Source organism: Arachis hypogaea, chromosome 2 (assembly GCF_003086295.3).
Source record: "Arachis hypogaea cultivar Tifrunner chromosome 2, arahy.Tifrunner.gnm2.J5K5, whole genome shotgun sequence".
NCBI classification, from domain to species: domain Eukaryota; kingdom Viridiplantae; phylum Streptophyta; class Magnoliopsida; order Fabales; family Fabaceae; genus Arachis; species Arachis hypogaea.
In genome coordinates, this window is record NC_092037.1 from 88,023,472 (window position 1) to 88,039,488 (window position 16,017).

General features: G+C 31.2%; 2 protein-coding genes and 1 long non-coding RNA gene across 4 annotated transcripts; 2 read left to right on the forward strand and 1 right to left on the reverse strand.

Annotated features, from left to right (window-relative positions):
- Positions 1-1,270: 1,270 nt before the first annotated feature.
- Positions 1,271-5,021, forward strand: LOC112749629 (protein OCTOPUS). 2 transcript variants are annotated; one of them, XM_025797931.3, is made up of 2 exons: positions 1,271-3,668; positions 4,404-5,021. In XM_025797931.3, the coding sequence occupies exon 1, from the start codon at positions 1,517-1,519 to the stop codon at positions 3,647-3,649; it is 2,133 nt and encodes a 710-aa protein (XP_025653716.1). In that variant the 5' UTR covers positions 1,271-1,516; the 3' UTR covers positions 3,650-3,668; positions 4,404-5,021. The 2 variants fall into 2 exon arrangements, with proteins under 2 accessions (XP_025653716.1, XP_029148437.1); XM_029292604.2 differs by having other exon boundaries at positions 1,294-3,668; positions 4,483-5,021.
- Positions 5,022-9,389: 4,368 nt separating this feature from the next.
- Positions 9,390-12,926, forward strand: LOC140179725 (uncharacterized). Its single transcript, XR_011873565.1, has 3 exons — positions 9,390-9,852; positions 10,886-11,012; positions 11,168-12,926. It is a non-coding gene; the product is annotated as an uncharacterized lncRNA (long non-coding RNA).
- LOC112749634 (uncharacterized) lies at positions 10,989-12,701 on the reverse strand. Its single transcript, XM_025797944.3, has 2 exons — positions 12,363-12,701; positions 10,989-11,545 (listed from the first exon to the last, which is right to left on the reverse strand). Exons 1-2 carry the CDS (start codon positions 12,699-12,701, stop codon positions 11,126-11,128), a joined length of 759 nt encoding a protein of 252 aa, XP_025653729.1. The 3' UTR covers positions 10,989-11,125.
- Positions 12,927-16,017: the final 3,091 nt, after the last annotated feature.

Here is a 16,017-nt window from a genome sequence, read left to right on the forward strand (position 1 = left end):
CAAGGAAAATTATAAAGAGGGAATCGAAGAAAGGAGGCGTGCCATATTTTCTGGCGTTTCGGATGTGTGTATTATAGCGCATAAAATCTAGATTAAATTCTTAAAATTTTTTGTAACAAAAATAATATTATTATTATTATTTAAATTGGTTTAAATATGTTTTTATTCTTATAATTTTTTGCCTTAAGTTATTTTTTATTTTTTATTTGGGTCTATTCAAATTTAAAAATCGTCTATTTCAATCTTTATCATTTCTATTTAGTGCTATAATATTTTGTTATTGTATTTTAATTTTCATTGTTAGAATGTTTCATAGATTATTATTAATTTTTTTTTTGTATTTTAGAAGAAATTAAAACACGCCACAAAGGTCAGAAAAATAGCAATCAACACAGTTTTTGAAGATTATGGAAAAGAACTACGTATAAACTCCTTCCAAGGCTACAGTCATTCAACAAAATCAGCATCATTCCAATTTTTATTTTTTTGTTGACTAATGTATTAATCATAACATTGGCTTTTCTTTTAACAAAATTAAATTAAATCTCCCTATTATGAATCAATAACTCTCTAATTTTCACAAATAAATCACTATTAATACAAGATACTTGCTGAAAGTCAAATTAAAGTAGCAAAAAACATCAATGGAGTAAATGATAATTTAGTATGCTTACTACGTTAACATTTCAGCTTGCGATATCAACATTTAATGGAGTAAATTAATGGTACTAATTAAAATAGACAATTTTAATTTAAATGAATCAAAGTTAAGAGAATGTCTTAAAAATATTTTAATTTTAATGTATAAAAAATGTCTTAAACACGTTTGTTAAGAGAATGAAATTAAAACATTTATGATTAATTTATATTTTAATTTTAATGTATAATATATTTTAAAAATATTTTAAAAAATCTTGTTACTATTATTTTTGTTATTTTTTCTACTATATTAAATGAGAGACAAAGAGTCCAAATTTAAAACTTTTACTAAAATAAAAATAATGACAATTTTAACTAATTTTAAATTTATTAATATTATACATATTTAATATACAAATTGATGAATTAATAAATACTTGAATGCTATAAATACACTAGTATTGTTAATTTAAATACATTATAAATTGTACACAAAAAATATACGTACAATTATTTTTATATAAAATTAATAATAATTTAATTAAAAATAAAAAAATATTATTAGAAATTATTGAAAGAAAAAAAAAGGACGATGGCCTATTTCCTTTTCACAATATATAAATTTTACTCTCTCTTTGCCCTCCCTCCCTCTCTCTCTCTCTCTCTCTGTCTGCACCTGCACTTTGTTTTCTCTCCTTTTGTTCTTTCGCTGTCGCACGGAACCAAACACTTCCTTGCAACCTTCACTCTCACACGCACTGACGCACTCTCTCTCTCATAACACACACAGTCACACTCAATACTCTCTCTCTTTGTTTTTCCCTTTTAACATGACCACATTGCAAAACAATTCCTCCACCACATACCATTTCCGGTTATGAATCCCACAGCACTATCATCACACCAACCACCACCGCCACCACCGCCATTGCAGCAGCAACAACAACAACAACAACAACCACAACCTCTTCGCACCTGCCCCCGCCACCCTCAAGAAAAATTCACGGGCTTCTGCCCTGAATGCCTCTGTGAACGCCTCGCCGAACTCAACCCAAACAACACCAACTCCAACACTCCTCTCCCCCGCAAGCCACCTACTTCCTCCACCGCTGCCGCCGCACTTAGAGCAATCTTCCGTCCTTCCTCCACTGCCTCCGCAAAAGACAACACCACCACCACCAGCAGCAGGCCGCCTACCTCTTCTTTCTTGCCGGAGCTCCGTCGAACGAAATCATTTTCGGCTTCCAAGAACGAAGCCTTATCCGGCGCGTTCGAGCCGCAGAGAAGATCCTGCGACGTTAGGGCTCGAAATAGCACACTCTGGAATCTCTTCACGCAAGAGGCGGAGAAGAAATCACAGCAGAACAAGGAAGCTTCAGAAGCTGAAGCAACAAATCAGGTATCAGTAGTTGAAACAAAGGAAGAAGAAGAAGAAGGAGAAGAAGAAGAGGAGGTAAAAGAAGTTGAACTAGTAGTTGAAGAAGAAGAAAATCTCGACCGAAACGACGTGGTTGAGGAAGAAGAGGACGAAATTAGGGCTCTTGAGGAACCCAATGTGAATGTGATTGAAGAAGGAGTTGGGGAAATTGTTGTTGAAGAAGAAGAGCAAGAGTTGAAGGCAATGAAGGACCACATAGATCTCGATTCTTCCAATTCACAGCCAAAGAAGGATTCCAAGATCGCCGGTAGTCTCTGGTCAGCGGCTTCGGTGTTCAGCAAGAAGCTGCAGAAATGGAGACAGAAGCAGAAGATGAAGAAGCGTCGAAACGGCGTCGTTGACGGCGGTTCCGGCGACTGCGGACCCGCCGCACTTCCGGTGGAGAAGCCAATCGGACGGCAGTTCCGGGACACACAATCGGAGATCGCTGACTACGGCTTCGGCCGACGGTCCTGCGATACCGATCCAAGATTCTCCCTGGATGCGGGCCGGATGTCGTTAGACGCCGGCCGGATGTCATTCGACGATCCAAGGTACTCGTTCGACGAGCCGCGGGCTTCGTGGGACGGGTACCTTCTCGGAAGGACGGCCTTTCCGAGGGCAATGCCGACCATGCTGTCGGTGGTGGAAGATTCACCGGCGGCCGTAATTCCACCGGTGCATCCTCTGAGGACTGATACTCAAATTCCTGTTGAGGAACCGTTGAATTCGGTTAATGGGGATGATACTGTTCCTGGTGGAACTGCACAGACCAGAGAGTATTACTCTGATTCATCCTCTAGGAGGAGGAAGAGCTTTGAGAGGTCCAATTCGATGAGAAGATCATCGGTTTCTTCGCTTGTTGGGGAAATGGATGAGCTGAAATGTGGCAGCATTGCCAATAATTCTAATCCTAATGTCAATGGAAATGCTAAGGTCACCCCTGCTGGTGTTGATTATGTCAATGGCCCCAAATTGGCCTTCCTTGATAGGGATTTGAGCTCGAATTCGGCGAGGGATGATTGCTGTTCTGAGAGCTTTGATATTGGATTTGCGGATACTGCTTCTGTTGTAGGGAACGGCGACCGGAAGGAGCAGAAAAAGTCGCGACGGTGGGGTAAAGGGTGGAGCATTTGGGGTCTTATTCACCGGAAAGGTGGTAATGGTGGTGGGAACAAGGATGATGATGATGATAGGTATAGTAGGGCTAATGGGGTCGAGCGATCGTACTCAGAATCATGGCAGCACCTAAGAGGGGTTCAGAATGGAGATCCAAGAAGTGCCTTCAGTGGCAGGATATTTAGGAGCAATAGCAGTGTGAGTTGGAGGAATGCACAAAGCATAGGTGGTGGATCGTTTGGCTCTGTGAGAAGGAATTGTGTTGTTCAAGGTAATGGTAATGGAAAGAAGGGTAAAGATGAATTTGTGTTGGAAAGGAATAGAAGTGCAAGGTATTCTCCTAACCATGCTGACAACAATGGCCTTTTGAGGTTCTACTTGACCCCCATGAGAGGTAGCAGAAGAAATGGGTCTGTGAAAAGTAGATCAAGCCAGGCACATTCAATTGCTAGAAGCGTTCTTCGATTGTATTGAACATTTGAAGTTCCATAAGGTGTTTTTTCCTTTTTAATTTTCCCTCTTTCTTAAGTTTGATGTTAACTTTTCTGCATTTTGTTGTGTAAAACCACACATGCTTTTGGTTATGTATTCTTATGGTTAGTTGGATAAAGCACTCTTCATTTTTCCTTTAGATTGAGTAGTAGCATGCTTCTTCAATTTGGTGATTTTACTCATTTACTCTTAATAACAGGAATTTACAGTTTCAATTTTAACCTCATCTTCTTTTCTTTTATTGCCTGAAAAAGGGTCTGAAACAAATATCTTGATTTATGGCGCTATTCAAATATGCTTTGTCTTTGGACACTATATGGTTTTCTTTTTCTGTCTTTTTATGCTGCAAAAGCTTTAGATGATTGGTGTGTAACTTTGTAAGGGCTTAAAATTTGCGAGCATTTTAAACTTGAATCCTTGGCATGTTATATATTCCTGCAAAAGTAGTGACAAAGTGGGTTCATACCACCTGGTCTTGCTGTTTGTCATAAGTTTGTAGCTTTGATTACAACAAAAATAAAAATAGTAGTGGTGGTTGAGTCTTTTCCATTTTTCCCTTGACATCAATTAATCAAAACTTTATTCATGTGACTTACTCTACACCATGGTCCCCATAAAACATTCACTTTATCTTTATCATATATCAATATATCCATGCCCACATGAGACTATTATTATGACTATAGGAAAAATAATAATAATACTAGTGATGATGGAGCTTTGATAATTTATACAGTTAAAGAGAGACATGCTGTGCTTGAAACTTCACAAATTGTTTGGAACATTTGAAACCATTATGAGAAGTTGCATTGCAGCATCTTCTTCCCTGTGATTGTTGTTGTGTGAGTGTGATTCAAGTTACCAAGAAAACAATGGACAAAGTTTTGTGGACACGAGGGAGGGGTGGTAACAGAGGTCACAGAGGAGGAACAAGACAACACAGTAAAAGAAGACATTGGGGCATAGGAATAAGAGTGCACAAGGTTGGCCCCCCCATGTTTGTTAAAGAAGAACAAAATTTGCAGATTCTGCGTGTGGTGTGGGGTGAGGAGCTATACTGATTTACTTGAAACTAGAGGAATATTATTGCCACTGGAATTGTGTAAGGTCAACGTCATCTGAAGCAAGCTTGATATGTTTTTCCCTAGATATAGAGATTTTATTTGGTATAGAAAAAATATATCAGGTACTTGTCTCCTTAGTTTCTTTTATTCCTAAAATATTGTTATTAAGCTCAAATTCTCTCTCTCTTTCTGTAATTATTCACTGAGCTGCTTCTGCTGCAGTATTTTCTCTATTTGTCTTGTCTTCATAACAATTAACAAGGAATTTCCTGAGTTCAGTTTTGAGTTACTAAGGATTATTTTGCCTATGGATGAAAAATTTGTCTTAGGCTCTTAGCAAGCTTGGCTCCACATCTAAGACTATTGTACTAGGTTGTGATATGTCATTATGTGTACATATACACCTTGATTGGTAATAATAATTGTTTTAGGATAGAAATTTAACAATATAGAAAGATGTACATTTATTTGATGTAAATAGATACCGACATGTTTTGTCCCAGGATCAATTTACCTAACTAGAAGGAGATAATTTCTTTATCTTAATTTTGTTTGTGTGTTTCTATATTCTTTATTTTGAGATATTTGCCAAAATAGTCATATTATGGGATGAAAAATATTAAACATATATTAAAATGAGTTATCTTTTATTTATATATAAATATATATTGTTTAACTTATTTTTATATATAATTTATATTTTAAAATATATTTTATATTAATTTTTGATTTTAATAACTAATTTTAATATATATCTAATATAGTTGTATAAAATATTATATTAATTTATAATTAAATTAAAATTAATTATTAATATAAAATATATATTAAAAATAAATTAAATATATATTTATATATAAATATATAATAATTAATTTTAATAGATAATTTTAATGTACAAATAATATTTTGTGTCATGAATTCTTTGCGCAAAATAGATACAATATTTTGGACATGTTATCCGCAGAACATTTTTCTTATACTAAAGATCAAATGTATAGTGTAGATCCCCACTTTAAGAATTGCTATTTTGTAGTGCTAGCTTGAAGTCTTAAACAGTTGAGATTCTTTTGGGATTTTGCAGTTGTTTCATTGTGTATTAGAATATAGTTTGGGGCACGTTTTCTTTTCTATGCATGGAAGGTAAATAAATCAGATTTTGGTTGGGCAGAAACAGTTTCCTAAGAAGAGATTTGCCGACCTTCCAGAACTCCACAGGGAAAAGCATATGATGCAGATTATGTGGGTCGGTTCCTTAGTAAACAATTTCATTTCATGAGATTTGTCGGTTCATGCTTCATAATTCATATAATCTTCGTCAATGTTTATTTATTTCGATTTGTCAATGTTTGTCACTAATCTCAAAGTTATATTTCGATATAATAGTTTATGTGTATTCGTATGTATATGTCAAATGAGTTCTCTAAATTCTAATTATAAAATATTTATTTATTTTTATTAGAGTAACGGAAATCGTAAAAACTTTGATTATTTTATTGGTTTGTGATCCAAAATTTTTTATTAAATTAAACAATTGTACAAAAGTAAATGAAGAGTGAGATTTTTATTGAAACTTTCTTCTCTTAATTTTTGTTTTTAATAAAAGGATGATAATGATAGTTAGGTGCTAATCAACCACCATACTTTTAACATGGTTTTTTGTCTTGATTATTTTGAATTCCCTAGTTTTATATATATTTTAAAGGGAAAATAGATAATATACTATTATAATATGACGATTTTAGAGAGATTAAAATTTAATTTGAAAATAAATTTTATATTGGTATCCAACTAAAAGTATTATAGTGAACATTTCTTTTTTTAACGTAATATAGAGGTGAGAATCAAAGAGATTTTTATCGTTCACACATGATACATTAGAATTGGATATTTATGTATTAAATCGTAACATTTATCAAGATATTCTTTGTTAATATTTATTTATATTATATCTAATGAATTTGAGTCTTTTTATTTTTTTAACAAATTGATTATATAATCCATTAATATCCCCAAAATGATAGGTGCGCGTTTATATTTTTTTTTCCCCCTAATCAAGTGTTTGTCTATTTCTTTATAAGTTGTTCATATTTCCTACACAGATTTAACTACAAGAATCTTCAATGCACTTTTATCAACTTTTTCACAATATAAATTAATAACTGTATATCAAAACATTTTAATATTGAAAATTTCAAGTTTATTATGTGAACACTCAAGATTAACTAGTACGAGTTTAGTATGAAATAACTGAAAAAAAAAAGTTGAATAAAAGCTATAGTTGATTAAATATTAGTAAACGAGACAAACTCACAAACCGCCACCAAAACCATAGCTTAATTAGTACATTTCAAGGGATCTAGGTAACACATGCTAAATGTAATTAAGAAAATCTGTACCAACACTGAGATTTTATTCGGTGATTGGATGTATATACATAAATAATTTTTGGAGGTTATATTATTAATTAATGTATGCACCAATCAAGCAGGAAACAACAAATTTATTAATTAATTTAGTGAAGTGAACCTAACAAGTAGGGAAAATTAAAGCAGAGACCCACAAGTCCATAAAAAAGAACACTTTAAAATCAATGAAGCTCAAATCCCATCAGCAAGACAGAAAGTATAAGTTAATGATTAATGCTCTAACATATTAAGATCATTATATGTCCCACTAAGGATATTGAAGGAATATATTGGTCCCCATTATTATCAATTACCGAGTCTTGCTTTTCTTTTATATATATATATATATATATATATATATATATATATATATATATATATATATATATATATATATATATATATATATATATATATATATATACAATTTGTTAATGCTCCATTACCACCGAATTAACCACAAAGTCAAAAAGTGTTTAGGTAAACATGCCCACATGTGTTCTCCAATGGAGAAAATTCGGTGATAAAGAAAGCAAAAATTAAGGAAAATAAAGAGGCTCATGAGTCATGACTCAATGGCAGGTCAGCGGTTTTACACTAATCTCTCCACCAGCATAATCTGTTTTAATTATTATGATTATTATTGTTGTAGTTTAATTTCTTTCAATTAATACCAACTTGTTGATACACACTTCTATAATGTGAACAAGAAGTTGGGAGAATATAAAAGTACAATTAAGTGCTAGTAAATATAGCTACAATAACTCGAGGCTAAAATTTCATGAAAAATATCCTTAGTTATTGCTTTATTAGTATTCTTAAAATATTTAGTTAATATGCATTTGAGAGTAACTGATATTATGGAAACTGTTATGGGCAACATCACAATGGAAACTTTTCTGGTAAATATAATTGAGGGCAATTTACGCTTATAAATTGTTTGAGCCCCAATATTACGCAAATACATTGTTTCAGTTTTATATACGTAAATGCATTGTTTTACTATTTTATGTAAACCGCTACTGGCAGTAGCGGTTTACAGGTGTGCATAAACCGCTACAACTAGCCGCGGTTTATGTGTGTGAGTGTGTGAGTGTAAACCGCTGCTGGCAGCAGCGGTTTACGTGTGTTTGTGTGTGTGAGTGTAAACCGCTATAGGCTATAGCGGTTTACGTGTAGTGTGCTGCCTATATAGTCAAATTATACAAAATTAAATAAAAATTAACTAAGTTCCATACAAAACTAAGTTCCATACAAAAGAACATGTATTAATAGAAATAATTAAAAATTTTATATGAATAATGAGTACTAAAAATTCCGATACAAAAATATAACAATATGCATTAGAGAATGTAAAAAAAATTCTAAAAAAACATATTACTATGAACAAACAAAATAAATGTAAAATTGATTAAAAAAATCAAAACTTATAAAAACTGATAATTATTCTTGATTTTTTTATTACAAATAAAATCGAATGGCAAAATTAGCAAAAAAATAATATTTTTTTAAATTATTTTTCATTTTAATAATTAAAAAGAGCGTAAAAACTACACTTAGTTATTTCCAGTGAACAAGAGTTAAAACATAAAAGTCATGTTTGTCTTTAAAAAAAAAAACAGACAAACAAAAAATTCTGATGTTTAACAAGAAAAGTCTAATTAAAAAGATGTTGCAGCAAGTACAATACATAAGCCTATGTTAAAATCCACGATTATAAAAATAAGTTAAAATATAAATATAAAATATATATTAAAAATAATTAAATAATATATATTTATATATAAATATATAATAATTAATTTTAATAATTTATTTTAGTATATAAATAATATTTTTAATCAAACATATACAAAATAAAAAGATACACGAGTACAAAAAAATAGGGAGATATAAATCTTAAATTCTAAATTATAAACCTAAACACTCAAATTGGCTAATATGACTAACTAAAAGTTAGTTTTTTTATATTTTCTTTAAATGCATACCTCAAGAACATTTATAACCACATTTTTTCCCATTAATTTTTTTAACATTGTAGTTAAAAAATATGTTGTGATTATTCTTAGAAAAATTTTGCTAAAGAGACAATGAAGAATCTTGACAATATATACAATGAGTTTTGCCTCTCCATACTTTCTCTTCTTTGAATATTCATTAAATATGTTATAATAACATAAAAAATAATTTCATAGTATGGGGAGATTGCTAACCAACATTTTCATATATATATAGATTGGGGGAGCATCTCACTAGCTTAACCAACATGATATTAGTACAATAAAGACATCACGTCCTCTAATGATGGAAAGCTTTTCTTTAATCTTGAGTATAATCAAAGATTCATGAGAACTACTTCTAAATGAGGTACTGATGTTTCTAGAATCTTGGATTGTTGCATGCCTTATTTTCCCATGTTTAGAAAAGGAAAGCAGCAGTTACATTTGCCTCTTTCCACAGAAAAAGCCAAGTTTCAATATGTCATGAAACCACTCATCCCAAAAGCTTAAGCTGATAGGAGAAGGTAACATTAATGATTATATCTCTAACATTCCCCCTCAAGCAAGAGCCTCTCTTTTGGGTTTGCTTGATTTTCTATTCTTTTTCACTTTTTGGGGTTCTCCAAGGATCGAACTCTTGACCTTTCGGACATAGAGCTCTGATACCATGTCATGAAACCACTCATCCCAAAAGCTTAAGCTGATAGGAGAAGGTAACATTAATGGTTATATCTCTAACACAATACAACAAAATAAATAGCTACTATCATTATACACTCCTTTAAGCAGCAACTGCTTTGAATTTCATACATTTATAGTAAATGTCATAAATTGCAAAGAGCAACCTTCACTATTGATAGTTATCCCATGCAAAACTGCAAAGAGCAATGTCAGGGATACTCACTTTGCAAAGTGAGTCTCTCAAACATTTTGCAATTGCACTTGAAATGGTTTACTTGAACTATATTCTTTTCAGTCTTGTTCCAAATCTGCACCTTATGAACGGGTTTCGAATTCGGCTTTTTAGAATGCTGCAACTTAAGATGCTGCTGTCAATGGACAGTGCAAATGTGGTAAGTTGAAGTAGAGTTTTAAGAGATGAGAAAAGAAGAAGGAAAGAATGCTTTCTCTGATTCATGAATTGAATGAAGCAGTAGTACAAAACCATAAATGTAGATATAAATAGGAGAATAGTGCTTTTGTTTATTGTAATCTTTGGAGGCAATGGACTCTCTTCCCTCTAAATTCTAGTGTAATATGAGAACAGAAGTAATAGCCAAAGCTGTATTGGGAAGAGGGAGAAAAAAAGGCTTAGAATTTCTGGTAGAGAACTTGGATACAGAGGATAAACACATGCAAAGCCTTTATTCCAAAATTCCTGTCAAGTCATGTTTTCCACATCATTCTAGCAATGAATTTCTGGTAAAATTTCTTGCTGAGAAGTAATTTAGGTAGAACTTTTGTGTCAAAGCAAATAATATTTTGTATGGCATTAAGGGGCCTTTTTTTTTCATTTTTTTGTGATAGATTAGTTGATGCAATTTGGATGAGATGATTTGGTATCATTAGTGTCATTACTTGTATATGGGGGGTTCTAATTGGTGCATTCTGGATCTATATAGGACAGTCTTTAATCTCTAATTTTTTTTATGTTCCTCTTATTAAGTGCATGCATCAGCTTCTGGAATTTGTCTGAAGCTTTTGGTGATAGCCAAAGAGACTCTCAGTTATTTGTGTTTTCTGCAGTTTGCGTTAACGCGGAATGCTTGTGCACCGGACTATTCTTTGTACCAACATAATTTTCTGAGAAATTCTGCAGCATCACATGCTAACTTAGTCACCCAAATAATTTTGCAGTGATATCAAAGCAGAGGTATTTGATATTGTATCATGAATTGCCCTTTTACAATACCACTTTTCTCATAAAGGAGTGATAACATATAGAGAAGAAATGATAATAAATGAACTACTTCATTTATTGATTTGTTAGTCTTTGTTGTTGTCCTTGTTTTGTTCATTGATGAACAGAGAAAACAAAACCACAAGAATAGCTCCAAGAACTGCAACTTTTCTCCAATCAGTACCAATTGAATTAACTATTCCAAATGTGAGCAAGCCAATGAAGAAGAGGTAAACATTTTTCAATGTTTTGTTGCTACCACCATCTTTTTCTCTTGATAAGTCTTGCAATTCTATCCTTTTGACCTCATCATCTTTGACTTTTGCTTTATCAGCAACAGATTCCTTTTTCCCTCCAAGGCTTTTGAAGAATAGTCCTTCATTTTGGTCCCTCTCCATTTGATCTTCAAACTCAACTAGCTTGTTCTCATTCTCCTCAATCTCTAGCCTGTTAAGTTCATTGAGTTCCTCAAATTCTAGCATCTGGCTCTCTATGCTTGCCGTTATCTATTAATAAAAAAATATATATATATTGCACAATGGTCATTAGAACATACATAAGAGTCTTTTTTTTTTCTTTGGTGTCTAAAAAAATACACAAGAGTCTATTAGTAGAAGATTTCTTTTGTAGAAATTTCTAATGACATATGATTTAAAAGAATATAGTAATACATCACCATATTTTAAAATGAATTAAATAATTCAATTGCAAGATTTAATATTTTATAAAAATTAATTTGTTAGATTTTTTATTATGATATTTGATCAATAATCAATAGTACTAATATTCAACAAGTAATCAGTAGTTACTACTTATTACACCCATTGAGGAATACCCATTATTCAGAGGTCACTGCCCAATGATTAAGTAATTTTTATTTGAACAACTATTATAACAATTTAATTTTAATATATTGATACTAAAGAAATATTTTTAAATAACTTAATTCATCACTATTTAGTATTTTCTGGTTAGAAAAATAACAACTATTTAACCAACAGGCTAAAAAATTACTTACTTTTGTTGAGATTGTAATATAAAATTAAAGAAAAATAATTAAAAATTCTAATTCATCCTCTAATTATTCTATATATCTTAAATAAAAAATTAATTTTTTTTATGTTTTGACAAAAGTAACATATATATCAAATTTTATTCATTTAAATAATATTAGAAATATAAATTAGGACTACTAACCATTACTCAAAATTAAATTTTCATAATAAGATTATTTTAAATTCACAATATATATATATATAAATTAAATTCATCTAGAGGGTATACATAGATGGTTAAGAGAAAAGTTTGAGGCAATTAACCTACTCTGTCACTAGCTTCATCTAATCCTTTGAGAGCATCAGCACCAATCTTGTCAAACTCAGCTTTGGCTTCTTCACCGAATTGGGTCAAATATTCTGACTTCTCATCAAGATAACCCGTTAGACGAACCTTCTGAGCTTGAAGCATGGCTATTTGTGCTAGAAGCTCTTGGCTCTGAGCATTTCCTTCAGGTTGTTGTGGAGGCTGAGAAGAATCAGATTCATCATTATTGGATTTGGTGCAGAGGCATAAAGCAGAAGAAGTTCTTGTGTTGTTGTGGAATCTTGTGTGGTTTGAATTCGTTGGAGTGAAGCATAGATGAATTGTTTTTAGGGTAATCATGTTTTTTTCATAAGCGGTAAAATATTGTGTGTTTGAAATGGGGAAAAGGAATTGGAAGTGAGAGGGGGAAGCAGCAGAAACAAACTCTGAAGTGCTGTGTATGAAATATGAATAGTAATAATAGTGTTTGAAGTTTGAACCTCAACCTCATGTTTTTCTTTTGTTGCATTATCCGTTGTAAAAGAGAAAGAAAAATTATTGGATAAGGATATTTAGTGATTCTAAGGAGCATCCTTGCTTAGTAAAGCGCACCGTACACCTTGCTAGAAAGTGGTGTCATCTCATATGTATTAATATTAAGAAATGGAATCAAACTCTTTTAAAATAAAAGAATTGTTAAAGTAATAAAATTTGTATATAATAAATGTTTATGATTTTAATAATAATTAATATTTTATTTTTAAAAAATTTAAATTTTAAATTTTAAATTCTAAAAAAGGTGGCTAAATGCCATAAATTTATAAATCTTAAAAACAATTTCTCCTAATGAAATAACTTATCTATACATAGTGTTAATTTGTGAGAAAAAATTCTTGGCAATAGGATCAATTTACACGTTTAGAAATTTTTAGAAAATATATTTTTAAATTTAGAGTCTACATTAGCCGTTCATAAATTTGGTAAATTAAAGTACAGTTAACGATTGTTTTCATGGGTTAGGTTGGTTTGAGTTTGAAAAAAAATGAAAACTAAACCAATTAAATTAAAAAATTAAAAAAATTATATAAATATATGTAATAGTAAATAAAATAAAATAAAGAGTGATATATTATTAAAATTATATTTAAATAAATATCATAATTTGAATTTGATATGACAAATTTATATATATTATTATATTTTATTTTCTAAAATTCATATAATAAGGTGGATTCGAATGTCGTAACCCATAAAAGCAATATTTAAACCAATTAAAATTATATTTAATCAGGTTCGATTCAATTGCATCCAATTATTCATCGAGTATAAAATTAATATAGTTAGATCAGATCAATTTTAGTCTGAACATTTTTATTTTATATTAAAAATAAGTAAATTTTATGGTGCCTTTATTGTGGTGTCTAAATTGTCTAACTTATTTTTTAAAATAAAAAATAAAATATTTAAAATAAAAAATAAATTATTTTAAATTTATTAAATATTATTTATTTACCTTTTTTAATAATTTAGAGTCTTAGACACAATATTAAAGACATCCTAGTATTTAGCTTAAAAATAAATACTTTGTTAACAACTTATTTCAATAACTAGTACCCAAACAATTATTAGTCAATAATTAAAATTATATTGTAGAATGAATAAATAAATAAAGAAAATATAATAAATATAAAATAAAAAATATAAGTAAAAGACTATAGTACTATAATTAATATCTCAATATAATGAAAATTATTTATATATATATTACCAATATATAGTAGCATATAAAAGAAAGAGAAGAGTGTGTAGCAATATAAGAGAGAGAGAATTTTGATTGATTATTCATATGTATATGACTTCATATCATACCCTATTTATACATGCATGAAGTGGTTATTTTTCAATTTTCATTTAATGTGATTCTCTTGGTAACATGATCATTTTATCATGGAAAAAGTTGAACCGTTCAATGGACATCCACTTTTTGTTCTTATCATAACACCCCTCCTTGGATGTCTATTTAGGATTATTGCCTCGTTAAAATCTTACTAAAGAAAACCCAATGGAAAAAAACTTTAGTGAAGGAAAAAGAGTACAATATCCTTTGTGATGGGGACTGCCTCATTAAAAACCTTATCAAGAAAAATTCAATGGAAAAAAAAACCTGACCAAGGAAAAAAAAGTACAGTCTCCCCCTCTTGCCGACATCATTTAATGTCTCGAAATCGATGCATCCCAATCTCATGTACCAATCTTTTAAAGGAGAATTTTGGAAGTGACTTTGTGAATAAATCTGCCAGATGGTCACTTGAGCGGATCTGTTAGACATCAATTGTCCCCTGATTTTGAAGATCATGAGTAAAGAAGACTTTGGCAGAAATATGCTTTGTTCTATCACCTTTAATGTATCCACCTTTAAGTTGAGTAATGCATGCTGTATTATCTTCAAACAATATAGTTGGAGCTATCTTATGATCAATCAATCCACATGATGACAGAATATATTGGATCAAACTCCTGAGCCAAAAAACTCGCAACTTGTTTTATGAATCGCTAGTATTTCAGCATGATTAGAAGAGGTTGTTGCTATCGTCTGTTTCGTGGACCTCCATGATATAGCTGTACCACCATATGTAAACAGGTATCCTGTTTGGGATATCTTTTTGTGTGGATCAGACAAGTATCCAGCATCTGCATAGCCAACTAATTGTGACTTGGATCCATAGGGATAAAATAATCCCATGTCAACCGTTCCTCGAAGATATCGAAAGATTTGTTTAATTCCATTCCAATGTCTTCTAGTTGGAGAGGAACTATACCTTGCTAGTAAATTCACAGCAAATGATATATCGGGACGTGTATTATTAGCGAGATACATTAGTGTTCCAATAGCATTAAGATATGGTACTTCAGGACCAATGATATCTTCATTTTCTTCTTTAGGACGGAATTGATCTTTTTCCACGTCCAAAGATCTTACGATCATTGGGGTACTTAATAGATATGACTTATCCATATAAAATCTCTTCAAGATCTTCTCTGTGTATGTTGTTTGATGAATAAAAATCCCATTTTTTGTATGCTCAATCTGCAGGCCGAAACAAAATTTAGTCTTTTCAAGATCTTTCATCTCAAACTCTTCTTTTAGAGCTTTTATAGTTGTTGGAATCTCTTCAGGAGTTTCAATGATATTTAAATCATCAACATACACAGCAATTATAATGAATTCAGATGCAAATTTTTTTATGAAAACACATGAGTAGATATCATCATTCTTGAATCCGGTTCTGGCCAGATACTCAGTAAGACGATTATACCATATTCGTCCAGATTGCTTTAGAACATATAAAGATCTTTGCAATTTAACTGAGTATAACCCCTGTGAATATTCATTGGATGATTTAGATATCTTTAATCCTTCAAGGACTTTCATATAGATATCATGATCTAATGAGCCGTATAAGTAGGTTGTTACCACATCCATTAAATGCATATGTAGTTTATAATATGCAGATAAACTGACCAAATAACGCAATGTTATTGCATCCACCACAGGGGAATATGTTTCTTCATAATCTATACCGGGCCTTTGTGAAAAACCTTATGCTACAAGTCGAGCTTTGTAGCGAACAACTTTATTTTTCTCATTTCATTTTCTCACAAATACCCATCGATA

Excerpts from the sequence above, each read along its gene's own strand:
- LOC112749634 (XM_025797944.3), bottom strand. The coding sequence starts at position 12,701 with ATGATTACCCTAAAAACAATTCATCTATGCTTCACTCCAACGAATTCA. Across the intron at positions 11,546-12,362 it reads TAGATGAAGCTAGTGACAGA|ATAACGGCAAGCATAGAGAG; the intron begins GTAGGTTAATTG and ends TTTTATTAATAG.
- LOC112749629 (XM_025797931.3), top strand. The coding sequence starts at position 1,517 with ATGAATCCCACAGCACTATCATCACACCAACCACCACCGCCACCACCG.